Source organism: Eublepharis macularius, chromosome 8 (assembly GCF_028583425.1).
Source record: "Eublepharis macularius isolate TG4126 chromosome 8, MPM_Emac_v1.0, whole genome shotgun sequence".
Classification (NCBI taxonomy): Eukaryota; Metazoa; Chordata; class Lepidosauria; order Squamata; family Eublepharidae; genus Eublepharis; species Eublepharis macularius.
The window spans coordinates 42,332,844-42,358,550 of NC_072797.1; the positions used below are offsets into that span (position 1 = coordinate 42,332,844).

The window sequence follows — 25,707 nt, forward strand, 5'->3', positions numbered from 1 at the left end:
GCATAGAACCTCGATTTTTGCTTAGGACTGTAAATGGTACCCTTTGCCCCAAATTCAGAGATCTACGCAAATCACAGCACCAGTTGCAAGATCTCCTACTTTTCCTCAACTGAACAGATTAGCAAAGGGAATGAGAAGGCCATGTTTGCACTGAGCTCTCTCTGCGAATGTGAAGGTCCCATAAATGCAGAAAGCAGTAGGGAACTTCCAGATCAAAGAGAGAGCTGCTCCCAAGGCGGACCTCTGGAAAATCATCCCTTTTGCCCAGACTGAGTAGATGATCTTTGCTGAGAAGACTGCTTATATTTGGGGGTCCGATCTCTTGGGTTTGGGATCATTATTATTTTTTTTAAAAAATCAGTTATATTATGGTGTGAATATGAGTCAGTATGATGTAGTAATTATTGTTGCACTAGGACAGGGAAGAGTCATGTTCAAATCCCCTGTCTGTCATAAAATTCTCCGTCATCTTGAGCTAGTCACTATCTCTCAGCCTCACCTACTTTGTAGAATTTTTGTGAAAATAAAATGAAGAAAAGAAATGTGTGTGTACCCAAGAGCTCCTTTTTATCTCAGAAATCAGGATAGATTTGCATGCTTCTTTATCAAGTGAGAATCTCTATCTAATCTAAACTCCAAGACACCTTGAATGATCTTATAATTTCTCTGTAGGAGCATTTTAAATGAAAGCTTGTTGAATTATTTTTACCAGCATAAAAAGTGCTTTATAATGCTAATCTTATTTCTCCTTACAACAATCTTACAGGCAGGATAGGTTGAAAGATGGTGCCTGACCATGAGCTATTCCGCTAAACAGCCACAAGTTTAACCACACTTATAAATCCCAGATTGCCCCATGCATTGAACAACTGCACAAAAAGCATAAGCTATTCCAATATATGTTATGTACATAATCAGCAATGGATTGGTGGATAAATTAATTAGTGGAGACTGTCTTTACCTTCTGCAGAGCATGTAGAGTTGCAAGGCATCTGCAATTCTCCCAGTGCCTCAGTTTGGTTTGGAGTAAGATGCTTTGAATGAAAAAAAAACCAAATGATATTCTTGTAGAATTGTTATGAATATACCCTGTGCAAACTATAATTCATACTTATGTCTCACAGTATGCCATGCCTAAAGCAAACACAGATACCTGAGGATTAGCCAGTCATATGACTTTTTCAGGACTGCTCATGCATCCTTGTTCACAAACAAGACACAATAGATACATAGGATGCTGCTGGGAAATGGATCCAGAAATTATGGGATAGCCCATGGTGGGGCTATCCCTTATAAAAATAGTAGAAAGGGATAACAGACAACCAATAGATTTAAAAGAAACTATATCTCTTAGCTACATGGAAATGAGTCATTTATACCAAGGGTCACAATAAGGAATCCTTAACTTGTTATAAGATGTTCCATAAATTTCATATTGTGTTGTTATGGGCTGGGATCCCATAGAATGCATGTGTAAGGATCTGCATGGACACAGCTGTTTCCCAGCCTCCCCCAACCTATCCTTTCTTAGCCCCATGAGATTTCCAAAATGCTAACACTAGAAACTGCAGGACTCATGTGGACAAAAAGTCATATAACCTTAGGGGGCTGCAAAGGAGGGGAAACAAGGTTGGTGCCATTCCTGGATCAATGGCATTTCTTGCATCAGCAGAGACCACTGAAGGAAGAGGAAGGGGAGGGTAATTTCATTTGGTTCCCGCTCCTCACTTCAGCCCCCTTCCCAAGCCATCTGTTTGTTTTTGCATCTGGATGAATGCCATGAAGTGAGGCCATCAGCATTTTGCCATCAGCATTTTGGAAGTCTTGGGGGCTGCTGGGGGAAGACAGAAAAGAATATATGCTCCATAGTATCCAAGCTATTGCCTGCAATTGCAAAACCTTAAAAAAGCAGAAATGTTATCATAAGAATTCCATATGTCAATGTAAATGAGCTTTAAACTAGTGTAAGAGAAATAGTTTATCCTAAAGTAGCTGAGCAGCTATGGTTCATACAGATGACTTAGATGCTATGACAGCTCTCTAGCCAGTTCAGGAACATAGTTCACATGAATTAAACACATATGATATATATGGCTATAGGCTATAAACGATAAGGATGTGAATGTAGCTTGTGAAGAAATGTCTACAGCCACCATACTGGCACTTATCCACTTGCCCTCAACAAGGCCGTTAGTCTCTCCTCACTTCAGCATTGGAAAGTTAATGCCTTTGGAAGACAGCTTTCCCTTCTGGCAAGGACAACTGGAATCTTTGGGTTCGTTAAGTAAATATGTTTGTTTACAAGTGAAGGAGGGACAAGAATGAAAGCACAACTGGCGCTCTATTCAAAAGTAAGCAAAGGATCTACCACAGCTATATACAGCCCTAAAGACAGCACATCTCTTTGAAGTCTTTCCAACCATCTTTGTTTGAAGGAGCAAAAAGGAGAGAGTTGCCCAGATCTTGCCTATTTAAGCAGCCTCATTTGGACACATTTCAAAAAAATCTGAACCATTTCTCCTAAAGGGGAAGTAATATCAATCTGGGAAGATTTAACATGGAAGTTGGTGAGGAGTGCTTTCATTTTGCTGCAGACTCCTTTACATGTATGCATGCACGTACGTCCTGCCTTTCTCACTAAGACCTAAAGCTGATTACACAGTACAAGTCACTATGAACAACAGCTAGGACATTCAATGAACCAACACAATAAGGTATACGTATGCATGTATGGTTATGTATGTATATATGTATTTAGAAAATGTGTGTTCTGCCTCTCCAGATCTGACTGAGGTAGCTAAATTGCTCCATAGAATGACCCTGGAAGTTAGGGTGAATTGAGGTCACTGGAAGTCAGACAGTAATAACCAGAGAACACAAGAACTGTGCAAGTCCAAATTTCCATTTAATTTCCATTATTTTTAACTGAAATTTCCATATCATTGGAAAACTCATATTCAGTTGTAGCTTCTGTGTTTTCCATCCAATTTGGAGGACATTTTCAAGGTTTTCACCCTCACTCTAGAAAGCATACCTGCCAGATATTAGATGTTCCACTTTCATAGGAAAAAAAATCTTGCTTGCATAGTAAATATTTGGAAGAATTAAAGACAAGGCAAACAGAGGCATTTTGCACCCCAAGCAAGTCAGACAGGATGGCACAGCAACCACGTCCTTCTTGCTCTTTGGCACCACTCCCTATCTCTTGTTTTTTATTCATACATTTTGTGAAAAAAATAAATATAGGAATAATAGTACTTCATGGAAGTCACTACAGGTGCCCACACTGCAATGAGTGACAGAAACAAAATGCCATTTTCACACTGCTTACCGGCCATGGAACATCGCACCGAGCTCCCGAAATGACAGCATCTTCCTGGTGCGATTTCATGCGAGAACTGCTGTTCTCACGCAAAATCACGCCAGGAAGACACTGTCGTTCCAGGAGCTCGGCGCAATGTTCCATGGCCAGTAAGCAGTGTGAAAATGGCCAAAAGACTACTAATGAGTGAACAGTCAATATGAGTAACACCCACACTATCGCAAGTAGCAGGTAAATCACACACACAACTCAGGTCAGTTATCCATTAATTATGTAATTCAGACAGCTTCTATCAGCCTTTTCAGCAGTTCCAATCATGTACCACAAACATGCCCGGGTGAGGAGCAGGCTTATGGTAGGAACATCCACTCTCAACCCAACAGTGGCCCCCTACTCGTTAGAAGACATGCACAGTCTACAGGCACGTACAGGCATGATTTGGAAAGACAGGCCTATAAGCACAGTCTTTTTCAGTGGAAAAAATCTGAGTAACTCTGCTGAATGGAAAACAGGCATGCCTGTACATGTACATGTACAGGCATGTACAGGCATGCAACTCTATCCCCACTTACCAGGAGCCCTGCTTTTTCATAGCTCTTGACTGATCAGAGAGAGCCCCATGTACATACAAGGCTCTGGTCATCTCTTCCTATGAACACATATAGGCAAATGTTGCTACCTTGCTCCTGCTCTCATACATACACAGAAATAGAAACACACATGCCCCTCTCACCACAAGCAATGACAGGTGAAAACACTGGAAAGAAAGAGCTATCAGGAAAAGTCTGTCCTGTTGCAAAATCTGTTTTACTTTGCTAATTGGAAAGGTTCTCTGTCAGTTAAGAGCTTGGCAGACAGAGGGACAACAGCTGGTGGGGTTTGGGTGTGGTTGGAAGGCACATGAGGCAAAAGGCTTGCTGCAGCTAAGCAAGACTAGCTCTGGTCAGAGCTTGAATAGGAGCTTCCTAGAAATGATACATACGTTGCATTGGACTGGTGATGGGAGAAAGGCAAGAGATACATGTTAACCAACAAACTGCAGATGAAAACTTCCCTGTTAAATTACATTCACCACATACCAACTTGTGCATGGTAGGATTATGCCTGATCATAATTTACACTAAAATTCCTGCTTGTTGATATGGTTACTGTAATTAATCCAAACTGAAAAGTTAAGGGCAATTGGTAATATATGGATACCTTCAAATATGTCCCTTATTATGGTATTTGGCTGTCTGGCTTCGAGTTCACAAAGGTCAGGTGAAGGGCAGAGGGATGAGGCTTGAGCAGATGCATACCTGATACTGTTTTCCATTCAGCAGAGTTACTCAGATTTTTTCCACTGAAAAGGAGTGTGCTTATAGGCCTGTCTTTCCAAATCATTTACACTAACTACATTGCTTATTTACTAGCTTGGGGAAGACACGGATAGATTCTGTATAAAAAGTGGCTCCTGTTGCTTGCTGTTCTTTTTGCAATTTTTGTGCAGTGGCTTACAGACAGTGTTGCAGACTGAGGGGGGGGCAAATGCTATATTGTACACGTGCGCGCGCGCGCGCGCACACACACACACACACACACAGGCATGACTGCTGCTAGGGAGAAGATAGAAACTAACATTTTGCTTGCATAACTCCTATCCTTACAGAGTTGTAGTGGGAGGAGGCAAATGCTACACTCTGGCCTCCCTAGAAGCTAAGCTGTATCTGACATCTTCTGTCAATAATGTATGCACACTGCAATTTGAACCTCACAGAAAGACTTCAGTCCCCTGGCGGACTCCACTAAGTTAAAAAACCAAGGAGTTTGATTAAAAGGATCACAAAAGACCATGTAATATGCAATTCAGCCTCTTTATGCACGGATGGTGTGACTCCTTGTTTCCACTTACCTTACAGGGCCATAAAAGAGAAACACATGTATTGCTGATCATGTAATGAGACCCTAACACACCAATTTCATACAGTAGTGAGAGGAGGTGATGGTTGGCTCCTCAAGCTGTTTCCTCACCTGATCCCATTCCACAAGTTCTTGGGACAGAGATGATCTCACAGTCCTGTTAAATGTGGTTGCTGCCCTACAGCATTTTATTTATTGTCTCTATATTATTAGCATCGTCTCTGCCAGGCTATTTCCTTTAGTTGCTGATCACTTCCCTCTTGCTCCTCTGCAAGTGAAAATTGCCTATAAAACTTGGCCACTTTCTCCTCTCGGAGACATTTACCAAGGAGGATCCCTTGGATGAAGCGTACAGTTCCTGGGAACTTCATCACAATTAAACGTGGGGGAGAGTAACAGCTGGAACTGTGTTCCGCAATACAAAACCAAATGAATAACTAAAATGAATCAGTTTAAAACTGAAATTTATCTAAACTAAATCAAGATTTAAAAAAAACAAGGTTAACAACAATGAAACAAAATGTAGGCACATCCCTGTGGCAAAGCCCTTGGATAGATGAATCTGTCCCCAGATGCCTGTTTCTGTGGAAGACATTCAAAATATTCTCAAGACCTAGCAAAGTCACCTCCTCTATTTTTCCTTTATACTCATACTGATATGTGTAACATGGGAAAGAGCCCTCTATTGCAGCATGTCAAAGGAAACTAAAGCACGGAATACCACAAGTGAGCCCTGCGTAGACATCATGCCACATGTACACTTTTGCTATGTTTGAATACAACCAGCCATAAGAATGGAGTTTGTCTACCAAGCACACCTGGGTGAGCCTTTCCTTTCTGCAGTACTTCCTGCATGCATATTTTCTATCTCCACTGCAATACTGACTAGGATGCTATTTGACAATTGGCTTTACAACTGCATGCATCAGTAAATGCACTCAATATGTGAACAAATAAAATAAACATGCATCCACTGGATAGTTGGAATCGCCCAACACACAAACAAACAAACATACTTGTGTACACACCCATTTAATGTGCCATAGGAATAGGGCAAAGTAGAGATTGTGGCCGGGGGGGGGCGCTTGTGCTGGCATACATTTTGTTAGTTTTTATGGTGCTGCAGACTCCTGTTTAATTTTGCTACAACAGGCTAACATGACTACCCCTCTGGAAAAATGGCTGGCAAGAGATGAGGGCCTCAGCACTTAATTTATTCCAGTTCTTTCAACATCTAATCTTCAGCAGTTTCATGAACATCTGTCTATAGCTTTTCTTCCACATTCTGAACAACCTCTGCCGCTTGTCTGCCCAGGAAATCCTGTTTATTCTGTGTACTATGTAAAGCTCTAGACACTTCCTACTAATTCCCTTGAACTGCCCACAGAAGCCATATTGCTGAGTTGGGCACAGCCCAGCTCCTGTCGTTTCAACCTTGCATGCTGCCCAAAGTATCTCACTGCACTGTAAGAGCTACTGATTCAGATCAGAGGGTCTTCCTAATACACATACACACTCCTTCATTTGTCCTTGCAGCAACATTTTGAGCTTAGATTTTCTTTTCCCTTCTAAACTCCTGAACTAGACAAAGAAACAGCAGGAGGAAAGTTTCCCTGATGCAGAATGAAAGAGAAGATATCTGCAGCAGTGATGGTGAAAGGCAAAAAGGGCATCTTACCCTGTGCACTTTCTAGGTGTTCCCCAGAATAATGACACAGGACTTGAGCTGCTATACATTGATGGAACCTAAAATAGCTACAACTCTCAGAAACAGGCAGCAGAGCTCAGCATTAGAGATGGGCACGAATCCAAATACAACCCCAAAAAATGCACAAACTAGGCCAGTTCTTGGTTCACGAACCACAGTTCGTGGAAGCTCCTTTCTACGATCTTCCACGAACTGGTTACTGGTTCAGGTTTGTTTGGGTCGTATTGGGAAAGGGACAGCTTAAATGGCCATTTCCCCGAGGAAATGGCCATTTAAACTTTTCCTGCAGCTTGCAAGCGGCAGATCCCTTTAAACTATCAGCTGGCAGGCGGCAGGGGGGATCCCCCCCCGCCGCCTGCCAGCTGATAGTTTAAAGGGACCTGCTGCTTGCAAGGCAGGAAAGAGCCCTTTAAATTGTTAAATGCCCCTTTCCCTGCCGCTGCTAATTGCCTGGAAAGGGGTATTTAAACCCCATGAAGCACGAACCAGTTCATAACTGGCCCGTTCCATGCCAGTTCGTGGTTCCTGGTTCTTGAAAATCCACGAACCACGAACCTCATGGTTCAGGGTTTTTTTGTCTACTCAGCATCCTCTCTTGGTTTTGCAACCTCATAGCAAACATAACCAAGAATTATAAGAAACCATATCAAGGGATAGGACTGATCTGTTCTTTCTAGTATGAACTGTAAACACAAGGCAGCTGCTCGTTGGCTTAAATCCTGCTTTTGTGTTCTACGCACCACCCTGCCAAGGATGAAGCTGGTGTTGCAAAAGATAGAAAACACAAAGAACAAACGCTCTGACTATTTTCCGGGAGATTTTCATCTAAAGAAGAAAACAACTACCACACAAGAATAATACACAGATGAAAATTCTCACTGAAAAGGCACTTCTCGGTATTGCAACAGCTCCAGGCTTACCTTGAGAAGAAAAGCTCTATCCCAGAGGTATTTCCGGAAGAGTTGGATGTCGGATTCTAGTGAATGGTCTGTGGTATGATTAAATGTCAGCACCAGAGATCCTGATGAATGCACAAATTGTAGGACAGCATTCTCACTAAGCTCCACGTGTGATATCTCAAATGGATGGCTGACCTGGGCTCTAAAACACACAATCAAAATATTAGAAGAGCGCAGAGCACAGGGAACCACAAAACAAAGGTTTATACAACTTTTCCTTCTCCTTGTGTTCTATCATTTCTAACCTACCTATTGCAAAGATCTCAGGCAAAAGTAGCATGAAATAAAAAGCATAGCTGGAACAACTGTTGCCCAAGAATCCACAAGTCAAAGTTGAAAAAAATTAGAATTTTAAAAAGAGGGATCCAAAAGCTACATCTAGTTTTGCCTATTAGTTGCAAAAAGAATCAGCCCATTTTAGCACGGCCATTGCCACATACAGCAGCCTAAATAAACTGGCAAGCTTATTAGCATACTGCAGTGCAAAACAGACCATCTCAGGGGAACGTTGCATTGTTTGAATGTTCCAAATAAGCAAGACATTCATAACAACATGTGTGATAACAGAGTTATTGAGTCATTTCCTCATTTGCATGCATAAATTTTCACACAAACTGTATGTTATGTAAAGACTTAAACAAAAGAGCAATAGATTCCAAAAGGGGGGGGGAGAAAGCAATACTTTTCGTAAATTATTTCTATTTTTTTCTTTCTTTTGAAAAAAGTAGTAGAAATGGTAGTGTATTGTGTGACTATGTAGCAATGAAACGCAAAGGAAATAGGTGGTGATTTGAATTATTTTCCACAATGTAGTACACAAAGCTCATACACACTGACCTAAGAGATTGAATATCAAGTGCCTTCAAAGCTTTGCTGCCTGTTCTGGAAGAAACACAGCACAAAGTCTGGTCAACAATGCCTTCAATCTCTCTCCATAGACACTTAACAGACAGAGCAGATGCAGAGAAAGCAGCACCAGCTAAGATAAGTCAGTAAGGCTGAAGTGCCCTTAACAAAAGAACAGCTTGAAGAGGAGATCACAGAGTCTAAATCTAGGACAAAACAAGCCAGGAAAGGAAAGACAAAGAAGTAGCCGAGTTGTCAAATGAGATGATGTTACAAAAGAAGAAGGTAACCAAAAGCAAGTCACACAACTGGAGAATCCAACTAAACTCGCTTAGAGAGAAAGCCTCAATTTTTCTGTAAGAACTTAAGTTAAATCAGATGCAAACTGACAATTTTCTTATGAGATTATACTGATGTTTACCTGTCCCTCCTTTAAGTTTTCTTCTTTGGCTTGCCTGTTCTTTTGTGAACAAGCCAATCTCCCCATGCCCTGAGATTTGGATGGCATGCTTATTTGTGATATGATAAAGTAAAGGTGAATGTAGAATTCAAAAATCATTATATTAGGAGAGCCATTTTGAGAATTTGTAATAAATACAAACTGAGATTATCACAGAAGACACCACTTGGGATTTCAAACCCAGGAAGCGTTTTAGAGAGGTGAAATGACTACTGAACAGGGATGGCTGACTTACGGAGAATTAGTAGAATTATGGTTGTTGTGGGTTTTCCGGGCTGTATTGCCGTGGTCTTGGCATTGTAGTTCCTGACGTTTCGCCAGCAGCTGTGGCTGGCATCTTCAGAGGTGTAGCACCAAAAGTGCTACACCTCTGAAGATGCCAGCCACAGCTGCTGGCGAAACGTCAGGAACTACAATGCCAAGACCACGGCAATACAGCCCGGAAAACCCACAACAACCATCGTTCTCCGGCCGTGAAAGCCTTCGACAATACATCAATTAGTAGAATTCTCACAAGGAGACTGTAAATTGAAGACAAGGGAAGATTTAATAGAGAAAGGTTATAAATGTCAATAGTTTTTCTATGCTGAACTTCTAGAAAGGTATAAATCAGATAAAAAATTATGGGGCTTTGATTGGGAAAAGACAGAGCTTGAAAAAGAGCTTTGTACAAATGACGAACATGTTATTTCCAAAATGTATAAACTTTTGTTGAAATTTGAAATGGAAGAAGAATCTGCAAAAGATTGTATGGTAAAATGGGCTAAAAAATTTGGGTATAATATACCAATGGACTGGTGGGAAAATATGTTGGTAAAGGGGCTCAAATTCACTTTGAGTTCCACACTTAAAGAACATTTCTACAAAATGATTTATCAGTGGTATATGTCTCCTGATAAATTAGCAAAAATGATTAAAGGTATGTCAAACAACTGTTGGAAATGTGAGCAACATGAACTTCATCATCTTTGGTGGACTTGCCCTAAAGCAAAAAAAATTTGGTCACAAATTCATATGATAATACAAAAATGTTGAAGATCAATATAGAATTCAAACCAGAAGCCTTTTTGTTGGGACTAATGGATAAACAGTTGGAAAATAAACATGGTATCTTATTTCTGTATGTGACCACGGTGGCTAGGCTTTCATATACACAAAAATGGAAAAGTACAGTATTGCCTTCAATTGAGGACTGGATTGTGAAAATGATGGAGTTAGCGCAGATGGCTAAACTTACATCCCTGATTAGAGATAAAACATTGTATACTTTTATCGTTAACTGGAAACCCCTTATTGACTTCCTGCGTGAGACAAGAAAAAATCAACTGATGATTTGTGGTTTTGATTTTTAAGAAGATAAATTTGGGGAAAATAAATAGAAGGGGGCAGAATGGAAAATGTAAATTTTGGAGATACTCAAACTAAAATTATAATGCTTGTTAAAATATGATAGGCGTTGCAGAGAAAAATGGAAAATGAATATGTATTATTTTTCTTTGTTATTTTCAATCTTTGTTCTTTTTTGCTCTTTGTATTCTTTTTTCTTTATTTTTTTCTTCTATTTCTCTGCTCTTTTTACTGGGCTTTCAATCTTATTAATAAAATAAAAAATTTACACACAAAAAAAGATGGAGGACAATTTCTCCATATTTTAAAAAAATCATACTGCTATTTGTTCCCAAGCCTTGACGCAGGGTAGATTTCATTAGGAAATAACTACAAAGGTAGTCCAAGTATAAGTTTACAATGATTTTACTGATTTGAGATATAAGCAAACGATCTGCATATTACTCTATTGAGATAAACAGCTTTCTGCCTTGAGAGAGTGATGCCATTTCAACCAGGGCCGGATTGACGGGGGGCAGGGAGGTAGTCTGCCCCTGGTGCCGCCAAAGAGGGGGCACCAGGTGCAGCTGCCAACCGCCAGGAGCACGTGGGTGGCTGAGCAGGTGGCTGAGCAGAGGACTGGGAGGCCGCCTGTGCCATTTGCCTGTCCCACTGACGGGGCACGTGTGGCAACCCAGCCACCCCATCAGCAGGCAGGCGAATGGCGGGGGGGCCTACCAGCCCTCCACTCAGCCGCTCACGCGCTCCTGGCAGCTGGCAGCTCTGTGGCGCACTGTGCGCTGGGCGGCACACCCCAGCCCTGCGTCGTGACGTCACGGAAGTGACATCATCACACACCGCCGGGAGCTTGCGCGTGTGCAGTGCGTACGCAGAGGAGGAGGCCAGGGCACCAGCAACCCTAGACCCAGCCCTGATTTCAACACTGACCAAGGAGTAATTCAGTGAAACTAACACATCAATACAAATAAAAGCAGCCACTGGACTGCGCTCTTAAGCCACACTACTTACTTGGAGAATATTTCAATAAGACTGGAGTGTCCATTCTGTGAGGCCAAGTCCAAGGGTGTGGACCCATCTTCATTAGGCAGAATGACTGCATTTGTCCCACCTGGCTGAGGTAATAGGAACTGGGAAAGCTTAGCTAAACCCAGTCTCGCTGCAAGATGCAGAAGTGTCTCTTTGTGATTAGATTCTGAAATTTTAAAATACAGATGCGTGTGTCTAAATTAGAAAATTAACTGCATAGATTTACTGAATGTATGCAAAGTAATGCAAACAATATTTAATCCCAAACTGATTATTCCAAATCATATATACAAAATCCCATAACGTAGTATACTCTTTACATTGGAGCACTTGAGAATATAAATTGTGAAGGGGGGGGAATCCTCAATTCTCTCAGCTCACATGATTAATAAACACTCAACATGCACTATTTAAATTAAATATCTCAATAAATAAAACTATCTCCTTATGGGAAATTGTATCACAAAGCTGATGTATCCATTTGTTTGCAATTACATTTGTACTATTACTTTAATCCAATTCATGCGCTATGTGCTTACTTTCTCTTTTCAAAACTCATGTAGATAGCCAGTTCACATATACTCTGTAACACCGGAGCCAGCCACTCAGAGAATAATAGAGCAGCAATTTCTGTGGCCAGAGCAGCTTTACAAATTACAGAAAACCATGTGAGCAGACCACTTGTGCGAGCAGGGTGGGGGGAGGCTTTAGCCCTCCATTTTCAGACTGGGAATGCTGCTTGACATTTAATATCTACAAAATCAATTTAATTTACTATAAACCCAAAAGATAATTTCCAATTTAATTTTAAGTAGCACATATAAAGATTACCTTGTTGATGTTCCTATTTATGAGAATATGCTAAAGTATGTTTTAAATCTTACTTTCCCTGCACAAAGAACAACCATAGCATAAGAAATGCTGAATGACATTAAAATATTTTTGTTGCCTATTCAGAGTTCAGGAACCCATGGCATGTATCGACTTTCAAATCCACAACCTTGAAGCTAAATGGGCTTACTTACCATCATTTTAAATGATCTTTGTAGCATTCAGAAATACTAGAAAGCACATTACATCACATTGTAAATGGCAACAAACTCTAAATACAGCCAAGACATCAAGAACAGTCAATGCAATACAAGACACCATCACCAGCAAACAAGCCATTGTGCCCATTCTTCATTCTTTGCACTTCCCAGACTCCCACTTGTTTCAGTGGGTGTTTGGAACCACAAAAAATCTAGGAGAAGGGCCCTAACTAGGATCCATTGTAGCTATACTGTGCTTTCTTCAGAATGCTTCCTTTTTCTTCTTTGTAAGCGTTCATTATATTCATTGTTTGCTCTTTATAGAAAACAAAGGGCCTAGTTATTTATTATAGTAAAAATTCCATCTCAGATGTAAGCTAGCCACTCAGTACTGGTTTCCCTAATCTACCCCCACCAATTTTCTTGATTGTTCTCATTCTACATGGAAGACTTGCCTAAAGAACCTCCTGGAATTTCTAAGCCAGGAAAGACCAAGCCTGCATCTTCCTTGCTGTCCTTCTATTCAACGTTTACCATGTTCCTCTATTTGTAGTACTAATCAGAGATACACATCTAATTCATGGTACGTAGCTATAACTAGGGCTGCCAAGCTTCTGGTCAGGGCAGTAGATTCCCGACCTTGAGCTCTCATTGTCCACCACTGCTCCCACAGATAGCTCTAGGAATCACCAGAAACTCTTATGTTACCATAGAGTTTCTGACTATTCCTAGAGCTATCTAATGTTACTTCTGGGTTTTCTATCATCAAGCCTGTGACACACACACCCCTGCCCATGCCTCCAACTCTAATCCTCCCACCAGTTGCCATGCTCAGCCTGGTAAGTCCAGCTAGAACAAACTTTGTGCTCAGGGCTCCCAAGTTTCACCACATCCTGATTCAATGCAAACAAGACTTCTCCAGCTCTACAGCAGCCACTGAGCCCCCAATATTTTGCTCCTTTCCTCTCAGGAGCCCAGCATGTTCTTCTTTCCATTGCAAGCATGGACTGGAGTTCAAGAGGCTGAACAGAAAGCTCAGAGCCTTGTGCAAACTACTTGGGTTAGGTGCCGAGCATCACCCCAAAAGTCAACACTAAAGCCAGGAACATGCCGCAGGCTAAGGAAATCAATCCCACAGAGCACCTTCAAGGAAATAAATCAGATGCAGAAGTTAAATGCACTTCATTAAGATATTGCTATGGTTGCCAACCTCCAGGTGGGACCTGGAGATCTCCTGGCATTACAAGTGCTTTCTAGACTACCGAGTTCAGTTCCCCTGGATAAAACAGATGTTTGGATGAGGACTCTGTGGCATTATACCTTGCTGAGGTCCCTCCCGAAACTCTGCTCTCTCCAGGCGGCACCCCTAAATTTCCAGGAATTTCCCAACTTGATGTCTAGCAATCCTAGACATTATGCAATTTGCAAACCACTTTGACTTCACATTTTTGTGGAGAAAGGTGAACTAAATGTATTTTAATATACAAAAACATGTAGAGTTGGAAAGTCTGTTAACCAATGGCGTACCAGTTCAGAAGGGGGTAAAGCAAGGTTGCATCTTGGATCCTACCCTGTTTAATCTGTATATTAATGACAGTCTATAGTTGTGAGGGCATGGAATTCATGCCCCTGGCAATGGGTCAAACTAAGGTACCAATAATGTTATATGCAGATGATACGGTTTTATTGTCACTGACAATAAAGGTACATTATATGTGCCTTTGTTTTTTTCTCATATATTTGTAAATCAAATGCTATCCCATAAAACAAGAAGGGAGAGGGCGTCTTGCAAACTGTCCTTGCCAACTGCACAAGAGCCACATGTGAAGGTTAATACAAACTCAAAGGCTATAAACACAATACATGGAAAATAAAAGAGCAAATTTTACTCTGATCTATATTGACTATTCAAAAACACTGTTGCCCTGGTGTTTTGCCACAGACTTTCAAGCGTATTATGCCATTGTTAAACAAGCCAAATAAAAGAACAAGTTGAATAAGACTGAATCTTGCATACAGTTTTTTTGTTGCACATTCCTTGAATATGTCAGGTTCCACCATAGCAGCAGCGGAGCCCTGGGCGTGGGTATCCATGGGCAGGGCCTTGGGCACGAGCAGGCTTGGGATCGGCCCCTGGATAGTGGAAGGAGGCGGGGTATACATCACCCTCGCACCCTCTCAGTCACCTATGGACCTGTCCTGTGGAAGCCTCTGCTCTTCCCTCTTATACCATCCTTTGCCAAGTGAACTCCTTCTCCCCTCTCCCCCCCCTCTCTTTCTCTCCAATCACTCCTACACAACCCACCATCAGCTCCTGCACTCTCCACACCCTGGCTCCCAACTGAGCCTCCTTATATAGGGCTTCCTGCCCTGCTCTACCCTTCCTCTTGTGAGCTGCTTCCTCCTGATCTGGGCCAGCTGGGGAGGCCTCCAGGTGTCTCTCCCTGCTCTGTTCTCCACCCTTTTCCCCCTGGGCTGACTGTTCCAGACCTGGGCCAGCTGGGGAGGCTTCCAGGTATCTCTCCCCAGCTCCAGCATCTCCCTTTTTCCTTGTTTCTTACTTGGAGGATGGGGCTGGCAGGACCTTCCCAGGCAAAACGGCCTGGTAGCCGTTTCTCCCTGGGCATGCTTGCAGCTAGATAGGTCCCTGGGGCAGGTGGCGTTCCTGTGGGCTTGATGCCCGGCTGGCCAGCCCCACTCAGTGTGTGTGCAGGGGTAGGAGTATCTCCTGCCTGCATGCTTTGCCCCTTGGGGCCTAGCACCCGGGGATGGGTCTGGAGCTCATCTGGGGCTGCTCCCCAGTCTCCTGGGGTATGCTGGCTGCCTTCTTGCACATCCGGGGCTCCCCCAGGCACCAGTGTTCTGCCACTCTCCGCCTGCTGTGATGGCGGTATGCTTTCCGCAGGCCCCAGGTGTTGTGGCTGTGGTATGTCTGGGGGGTTCCAGCAGTTCATCCCCAGACAATAACTTAAATCATCAATCAAGCCTGAGATTCCAGCCAACCAGAACACACGCTCAGGTTTATAAGTTCATCAGAATACATAAGATGGTTGCATACAGGGCTTTTTTCTGGGAAAAGAGGTGGTGGAACCCAGTGGTGGAACTCAAGACCACACAATGACATCACTTTGGGTCAGCTGGAACAAGGGGGGAGCTTTTTAAAGTTTAAATTTCCCTCGGCAAAAATGGTCACATGGCGGGGCTACCGGCCATGAGACCATTTTTAAGAGGTGCCGGAACTCCATTCCACCGTGTTCCCGCTGAAAAAAAGCCCTGGTTGCATATATTTTTTAAAAACCTTTCAAGTGAATGTCACACTGCAAAATTAGATTACAATTTTTATTTCCATATTTCTGCAATTCCAGCCATATGTCTGCTAGCGAACCTCTTCTGGAACCTCTGGCCTCCATCATCTCCTGAAAAACATAGCATCTCTTCATATGTAGAATCTACATGCATACAATTTGTACACACATAGGCACTGTGTGCACAAAACTGAAGAACATATGCAGGGAGAACATTTTCCCCCTCCCCAAATACTAGAACCAGTACTTCCTCATACAATGTATAATTACATTGTGATGACTAGCATCTTTGGTAACTTTGGAAGTAGATTGGGCAAGTTAGGTCAGAGCAGATCAAGCAGAGCTAGAGAGATCAATGGTTTGAATCTGTATAAGGCACCTTCATATACACATATGAGAAGCCAAGCTACGTGTACAACACAATCTGGGTGTTGAGGTTTTGCTAATCTCCCTTGCTGCAGTGCAGGGTGGCCAGGTCTCCTACTACTTCCTGTGGCCTCCCCAGCCACTGCTGTAAAAAATGAGGGGACAGGGGGAACAGCATTGCCTTGACACTGTAATGTCACTTCCACTCACATCAGGGGATGCTCTAAGAGACCACACAAATTATATGGAAAACAACAAAGTTTGGGAACTCCTAGAGTAGTACCTGGGTTTATGCCAGAAGTGATGTTGCAGCACTGAAACAATACCAATTAACATGTCCCCAGCCCATAGAGATTCCAATGGTTGCCAGCACTGGAAGAGGGAATCCCCTAGACTGAGAGGCCAAGAGATCAGAAATGTTAAGAAGTGAGTCCATTCATTCATTATCTTCAGGAACCTCAATTACAGTTCAAAAAGACAATAGTCAGAACTGAGGTGATGCCTGAATTTAAAAATTAATTTCCTAAAAGCAAAGGAGCCATCTGTATTGGAATCAATACTCTTAATCCTAAATTCTGGTGATGGGCTGCAGTTTTTAATGGTGAAGGAAAGGCAATTTTGCACCTGCTCAAGTACTATTTTCAAAAGTCAAGAGGAGAAGAAGAGCATTTAACCATTATAGCCCATTGCCACTTAGGGTTACTAACCTCAGGTGTGGCCTGGAGTTCTTCCAGAATTCCTAACCCTAACCCTCTCCAAAAACCACCCTCCCAAGGCACTGCACCCAAAACTACACGATCTTCTCAAGGTGGGGAAATCCTGCATTCGTTATCTGTATTAGGAAATGACTCGTGAGCTGTAATACGTAGAATTTACAGACCTATGACGGTAACCAGTCTTTCTAGTTTTCAACAAACTTTTTATTTTCATAAAAACTATAATAGTTATAGCTACAAACTTCGTTCCCTCCAGTTACTGATATTAAATATGAGAAAAAATCCTATGCAATCTTATAACAGACTGAGGCCAGGGTACAAAGGATTAACCAAAAGAATTCATTATCATCAATGGCTTTTCAAAATTAAAAAGATTATTGCCTCTTTCATCCAAAACCTCATCTAAGCAGCCTAGGATTGCCAGCCAGTGGGAGTCTGAGGGAGACTTGAGAGGCACCACCTGCACAACTGCATTACAGTTTTTCTGGGGGAAACCCAGAAGTGATGTCATGCCTCTCCAGGACTCACTGAAAACTCTGTGGTAATGCACATAGTCCAGAAGGATCTAAGATATTCAGAATTCTTGGAAGTTGGATCTCTCTCATTCAAAAGGAAGGAGGGATACAAAGGGGGGGGGTTCTACAGCTGTAGAAAAAAATTAATTATCTGCAAAATTCTAAACATAAATATCATCTTATAAGCAAATGAACACAGAAATCCAGCATTATTTATTGCCAAACAGGTCTTCCTCATTGGATTCTGCTTGCCAAGTCATATATATTCAAAACCAAGTGTCAGGTATGCCAGCATACCTGTCATGCTTGTATTCTGCATTTTGTACTGATCGATGCTGTTTGCCAGAATTATATGCTATGTTCTGTATAGATCATCCGAGAGTGTCTTAACTTCTGATATTAAGTGCAGGACAGCCAGTGGGCCCCTCCATTGTCTGTTGCAAATATGTGCTTTCACTTTCCACAGCAAGTGTCCTTGCAGGAGCTGCTAGCCGCAAACATTGTAACTTTCCCAGAGTCAGATTTTCTTTGTATTTCATGTAGTCTAAACTACTTTGTTCCCATGCAATCTCTTTGGGGTTTCGCGCCAGAATGCAAATGGACCAGGGAGGGCAGGAAGTTTTCCTATAATAGCCAGACCTTTGTTTGAATTGTCACTTCTGCCAATTTCTGCACCTTCAGGTGAACACCTGTACTGAATGGGTTTCAATAAAGCTGCTTCAACTGGAACACCTGTGTTGCCAAGGAGCCCCCCCCCCTCCTGTTCTTAGGCCTGCAATAGACTATGGTCAGTTTCCTGCGTTGCTGTTCTAAAGCCACTTTAGAGACTCTCTTTCTGGGCAACATCGCCCATGTCTGTATCCTGCTTTCACACGTGTCTGGACTCTAATACACGTGTCTGTTTCCTGCTTACGTTTCTACTACGGATTACCCACACTGGGCTGTTCCTATCTCTGCTATGGACTATGTTATACCTGCTGTTCCCTGCCTCCATGGAGCCCTGCCTCCCCTTGGCCCAAGCCGTGCTGTTAGCAGCCAGGTGCCAGCCAGGGAAACCTCCAGCGAGCCTGACCTGGCCAGTTCCCGCCTGGAGACTCCCACGGGCCGGTCACCCAGCTTGCCCTCACTACCGGGCAGCCTGCTAACAAGCCCCAGCCATGCCCAGCCGGAAGCCATGTTCCCAGGCAGCCAGAAGACCCAGAGAAGCAGCCTGCTGAGAGAAGCCATTCCAGAGAAGCGAGCAGACCACGTCCACAGCGGGGGAACCTCGCCCTGCTCTGCATATCTTAATAGCTGCCCCAGAGAAGAAGCTAAGTGCCGACCATCCCAAGCACTTAGAGAATGCATCTCAAAGCAGCCTCCGCATTCCAGAGTTGATGACGTCGGGACAACCCCTGTCCGCTGGAACATCCATTCAACACGCCCAGATCTCCCCCTCCCTCCTTTGTCCCCTCTTCCCAAGGTGTCACAATAATATAATCAGATTCCTAAAGCAACCCATCTAGGGTAGTTGTAGAACCATTAAAACCTTTGTTTCGCCCGTGAGAACCACTAGAAACTGCACCAGCCCCAGGGTACGTTTTGGGGTATTTAAGCTGGTCTCCCAGGCCACATGGTGCATATGCCATTCCTATCCAGACTCCTTGCTGTCACTTTACTTTGGATCTAGTGCAGGCATTAGACCACCTCGCTGTTACGTCTTTGCTCCGCTTCAGGATTGTGAGTATACCCAACTTCATCGCTCTCAAGTGGGCTATCCTGCTAATGCAACCGTCTCTATTTTCCTACTCTGTTTTCCTAGCTCTTGTGCGTAACCTTGTATGCATGTGCTAGCTCAGGCATACGCCACATTATTTAGTAAAACTCGTTGTATCTTTATTTAGTCTGCCTCTTTATTGCATGAGCGTTTGGAGAGGGACCCTGGTATATATTGGTTAAAAGATCCGCACTAATTTTAGTTTCAGACTGCTAGCTAAATCCCCATTCAAAAAGAGCAGTTCTGGTAACACCTGTGTGTTAACTGTGAAGGGCTGAGGGACCTAACTGCCAGGGACTGACACCAAGAGTTCTATAGAGCCACTCATTAATATCCGGGCATCTCTTTTATAGAAAGTTTAAAATGTTCTTTTTGTGTTCAGCTCAAAAACAGATAATGATACAGTACAAATCAGAGAGGTAAAATTTGTTACGGATGAAAACACAGCCTTTACACCTTAGGTATTTTTCCCTCAGCCCATTATTTCTCCAAGGGCAATATGGTTCCCCTTCATTTTATCCTCAGAACAATCCTGTAAAATAGGCCAGCATACAGTGCTAGGATTGCCTTGAGTGTTCTAACTACTTCTCTACAGGGGCTTTCTTGTAAGTGCTTCTACTTGCTAAAAATAAGTCTCATTGTTTCCACTTCCCTAGGATCTGCTCAAGGCGGCAAATAAAAAAATCATTAAAACAACACTATGTGTACGTTTTCTATAAATGATAAAACAATGTACACAAAGATTTGAAAGATCAGTCAGGTAAAGAGTGAAACGGAAGCATTAAGAAAACCCAGAGAGAAAAGAAACCCAACTCTGTACAGTACTAGAATTCAATGGATAATGGAAACAAAATGGGCAAGGGAGAGAACTGCTGGTAAGGAAGCTGGTTTTGGAAAACAAAAATCATTTTTGGAAAACTGGAAAACGTCCCTTTTTCAAACAACGACTGTTTTTCATCAAACTGTCTTGTAAAAAGGTGAACTGGCTGTGTCTCATAAAAGCTGGAGATGCTGCAAGGCGCAGGACAGCCAAACACAGATTTCGTAGCTATGCCTTGTTTTGCACCGTTTCTCAAGGTTGAAGCCAGAATACACAGTTTGAGTGACAATGTCTGAATCTGTTTAACCCATTACATAAATCCTCCTGTCCTTCCTTCCACCTGAAGCCTTCTCCTGTCCAACAGAATGAAAAACAAATACTTCTCTCACAGTAATGACTAAGATCTCCCTGGATGATGGAGCTTATTCATTTCCAGGAAGGAAGCTGAAAAATCTAGTTTTGTGTCTTGGAGGGAAGACATCACAATGGGCCAGAAGCCTCCATTTCATCCTGACTTGATCTTCCTACTATTGTGCTGATAAGTTTTTTATTCAGTATCAGTAACACATATCTAATTTGAATGCTAATTAACTCTTTATTCCAGAGACCCTGACATTGATTAAAAATTGTGTCAATCTGTGTCTAAAAGAGGGTTTGTTTGTTTGTCGGCTGACTTGCTCTTACCAAACACCAAGGAGGTCATTTCAACTTTTTCCACAAAGGCATGCTACAATTTTGCATGTGAACACTATCTGGAACCCATATTTTGGAAAGTTTGTGAATGCAACAGCATGAAAAATGGCATGTTATATCTAGTAACTGATGTGTATGTATGGCATAAAAGAGGAACTTTAAAGACAGAGAAATTTTATTCCAGAATAAGTGTTAGTGAGCCAGAGATCAGTTCATCCAATGCATTGGAACATAAATCGATCACGCTGACTTATACAGAAAACAGGGGATGTTACAAAGAGAGGTTGGTTTAAAACAAGAATCAGTCCAAAGACTAATCAGTTCACTCAGCATGAGTTTGACAATCTCCCAACTGTTGTTAGATAGGCAAAACATAAAACCTAGAGCGGGCTGAAATGAGTTAAGCAGATAATATGAGAAAGTACAGAAGAATAGCTGAAGAAATTGACCTATGTAAGGGGTGAAATGAACTGTGACCCACAAAAGCTTATGTTGGAATAAACTGTTAGTCTTCCAAGGGCCACTTGACTCTGTATTATTTGTGTGCAACAGACTAACACGGTTACCCAGATGGAATTATATAAGACAAGTTTGCCAAAAGTAGGCAAACAGAAAAAGACAACTAGCTACAAGCAATATGGCCTTTATGAAAATGAATCTTGGCAGCATACACATCTTAACTAACACTAAGATAGCCCAAACAGTGAAAATATGATCTTTTGTCTTTCTTCCCTGAAGTATCCATTTCACATGTATCCAAGTTCACGTACTTGACTGTAGTTTTAGATTGCCTATTTAAAATAATTTCTTTAGTTTTTGGCCATGAGTCCTAAAAAGTGCCTTATAAAAATAACAATGCATTTACAATATATCAGACATTACAATAAATCATCTTAAAAATAGGGCCATTTTAGGCCAAAATAACATATTTTGCACAGTCATAACTAGAACTAAATAAAACTTGCCAAACTTCTCTTAGTGGACCAGTTAATTTGCTGACCTTTGACAACTGGCTAAAGATGAACACTTCAATATTACAACTATAAACCATAATCAAACACACAGTTCTTGTCGGGTTCTTTCTATGGACCTGCATCCAAGCTACCCAGGATAATATATGGCCCTCGGGTGATAAATGGCATGGCAGCCCTATAGAATGGCCTTCCAGATCTTCAACAGACTGCAGCAGGCCACAAAAATGATAGGTTCATACATCTTGATAGCTGACCTGCTCAGCACAATAGTCTGGATGCCACATTTTGTGAGCTCATCTAAAGACCCCATCCTCAGAATTTAACACTATAGATTTCATTAATACGCATGACTTGGTGGGAAAAGTAACAGAAAAATCCAGCTCTGGTATAGTATTTTAAGATAGCTGGGCAAATATTAAGTGATCCACCATATTCAGCTTTTGGACCTAAAAGGAACATGAAGTATTCATTAGGCTCATACTCTATTTGTACAGCTTCTGTTTTATTTATTTCCACTTCAAAGTTACTGTCACCATATCATGGTTAGATAGTGGATGACATATTCCTAGCACTGCACCTTTTCAGTCTATTATTTAAGCTGGAGTGACTGCTGTTCTGAGTGTGGCTTCTCATTTTTCCCTACACTATTCTATGCTTTACTGTACACTGTATTGTGCTTAGAGCAGTGAACTCTTGCCATGAACACATTAGGGAGGAGAAATAGAAGAGTTCTGTATGTGTTGGAGTGAATCCTCCCATGAACAGATCAAATACACAGGGCCGGGGTGGGGGGGTTGCCATCTTTCCCTTTCCTGTGCAGATCCCTGCACATACACACATGAACACCCCGAAGGCTGCTGCTAAGGGCCAGGGAGGCTCTCCAGAGCTATGTGCCTGAGGCTGCAGCATAAAGGGGAAATTGGCCAAAATTACCCACATCAGTCTTGCGCACATGGAACAAGTTCCACAGGTATAATCCCTTGAGGATGGGGTAGGGGGAGAGCTAGGCTGAAGGTTAGTATTATGGGGAATGAAATCTAGAGTTAGTAGGAAGTGGGAAAGAGTGGGACTGGAGGATTAGAATTGTATGAAGGAAGAGAGAAAGACAGGCATCAAGGACTGCATGGGTTGGACAACTCTCTCGTGGTTCACTGATCAACAGTGTTACATGCATTGGTATTTATCAGCCACAAAACTGGCAGCAGACCTACAATATGATATTTAGTATAACATCACCTCCAGGAAGATTTAGTGGGGGGTGGGGGGAACAAATTTGGAAATTAAGATTCATTAGGTATTTTATTACATTAAGTACCACTGATAATAATTAACTATAAAGTTAACCATGCATAAAATGTTGCAGAAACTAGAACTGCCCCACAAAATCTGATGATAATCACAGTGGGCTCTAATTCACCAGCAGCCAGCTATAATTAGAAAGAATGAGGATAATGCACTAATGAGTACAGGAAGTTAATTCAATTTCTGGTTGAAAATTAAGTAAGATGCAGCATTTCCTACTTACGTTCTTATTTACAGGCTATAATTAATTTTAGTATGCATTAAAGTTCAGCACAATTGAATTTTGTTGCACTTTCTAAATATTCTAAACTCTTTCAAAGCATTAGTCATCTTTTGAGAATGGAGGAAATAGCAAACACTCCTATTTAATTAACCATCAGTGGCAGTCACTCAAGTAATCTTAATTCAAAAAGCAACTCTGATTCACATGTGAAACTCTTTAAGGCACAAACGTACAGGAGGTGCCATGTGCCTGAGGTGGCCACACAATTCTACCACCACTTTTCTTAATCAGAAACAACTCATTATACTCAACCCACTAGGGCAGGCGATATGAGCAACAACTTACTGAACTCAAGAAGTATCTTAGTAATGCTGGTTCTTTTTAAAAATGAATTTCCTGCTAATCCATCCAACATCCTTGCTACTCAGCAGCACACCCAAGTCTCTCCTACAGGGCACCTGATATAACTGCAGGTATCTCCAAAAAGAATTAATCTATGGCTTGCTTGGCACAACTGTCTTTAAAAACAGACTTGGAAGGGGGGGGGGGCTATAGTTACTGTTATTGTACTTTATTTCTCTTTTAATTTCATTATTATAAAAACTGTAGGCTGCCTCTGGTGTTCCAGGATAAGAGCTAAAAAGATGAACTCTTGAGTAGGGACATTTTGCAATATCCACTGGGCAAATAAATAAATAAAACCTGTCCAATCCCTTTTAAATTTTATTATTTAGGCTAACAGCAACTCATGGATTTATATAATGTTGGCATTGGGTCTGGGTGGTATGAAGGGGGCCTACAGTGACCCTCAGCAGCCTGGCATCCTGCTGTCATCACCCTAACAACCCAATATTCCTCAGGTGCTTGAATCCAAACTCACTTTCTCAAACATCGAATTCCACACCATATTTCCGTGACTCTTTGTGACTGGGAGTCTTAACCCACTCTCTCTTTGGCTAAATTGCAGACCAGAGGGAAAGGAAGCTCTGCAAGCACAATCTATAAACTACCTGGAGGATCATAGGATTAAAAGGCAGGCTATAAATCCTTAAAATGAAGGGCAGGCTTGCCAGACAAACCTGATTGTACATTTACAATCCACCAAGAAGTATTTGAAGGCTCAGGTAGGTGTGCGCTGAGATTGTCTTAATTCCATGCATGCGGCTGGCTGGCCTTCGTAACATGTACCAATATAATTTTTAATATTTTGAATTCGACTTCCTCTAAAATGAAATCAAATATTCCCAGACTAAACATGCATATCTCCTTAATTGTATTCCCTACTTTTGTTAAAACATGATTGAATGGAAATCCTAGCTTATAGGGGTAAAACAATCACTGGCAGAGTATTATTATTAGTAGTATTGTAGTAAATAAGCTGTTAGCTAACTAAAATTCCTGTACAGCAACATTCCTTTAACTGTTTCATGACAACGGATGTCTCCTTCTGTTTCTGTAACAACAATTTTTGAGCAAAAGACTTAATCTGCTTGGAATCAGGGTGGAGACATTTTATTTCTACCATTTTTCATTTTGTTTCAAGGGCCAAAGTTTTCACAAGCTGTTGAGAAGCATTACAGTGCCATCTTAAGGAATTACACCTTCTAAATCCATTGACTTCAAACAATTTAGAAGGGTGTATTTTTGCTTAGGATTGGTTCTGTTAGTAACATAAATTGAGCTAAACCAACTAAGAAGTCAAAGGATTTATTTTTAAGAGAGATAGAAACAGAGTCTGAATTACAGCAACTAATATGAAGGTTTTGTGATACTACTGGAACAACTGACAATCTATATTTTCTTATCTTTTGATCAATTTCACATGATAGCAACAAAGTAAAACACAGCAAAGTATAATTTTTAATTCATTTCTGGGAATGAATTCATACTTCAAGGATGCTTTGGTGGAAAGGAACCATGTCATTTGCCTAACTCCTATAAAATCAAGGTACAGAAAAGTGCTTTCCACACCACACTGGTAATGTATTATGAGAAGAAACAAACCATTTTTTGTAATAGTGTATTTTTTTGTAAACCAGCACTGACAAGCAAAGTCTTTAGAGCTAGGTGAATATGGCTTCCCATTGGCTCCTAACAGCTCACAGAGGTTTCTTTAACAATCCATAATGGTTGGTGGCTGCTAGGTAGAGCATACCCCATACACTTGGCTGGGGGCTAAAGCAAAGGCATTTCGAGTTGGAATGCAGCCAACAGGGGAGAAAGAAAACAGTTTTGCAGCTGGCTGATAGGAGCAGACATGGGACCGTTTAGAGAACGGATAATGCTTTAAATACTAGCTCTGTCTGTCTGGTTTCCTCCTTCATATTCAGTTAGTTGTCACTACCTCTTGCTCCAAACAAAGATGCAAGATAGACCTGGGGAGGGGAAATTTATCCCAGCCCTCTCCCTGCTGCTCCACCCACTTGGGATTGCCAGGAC

At 41.8% G+C, this 25,707-nt stretch overlaps 1 protein-coding gene across 1 annotated transcript in view; it reads right to left on the reverse strand.

Moving 5' to 3' along the window:
* ARHGEF28 (Rho guanine nucleotide exchange factor 28) overlaps positions 1-25,707 on the reverse strand; it is a 197,102-nt gene that overhangs the window by 127,119 nt on the left and 44,276 nt on the right. Inside the window, exons 5-7 of the mRNA XM_054986796.1 lie at positions 11,550-11,733; positions 7,850-8,030; positions 962-1,034 (exon numbers count right to left, since the gene is read on the reverse strand). Of these exons, the coding sequence (XP_054842771.1) occupies positions 962-1,034; positions 7,850-8,030; positions 11,550-11,733 (438 nt within the window). The remainder of the gene's footprint in view (positions 1-961; positions 1,035-7,849; positions 8,031-11,549; positions 11,734-25,707) is intronic.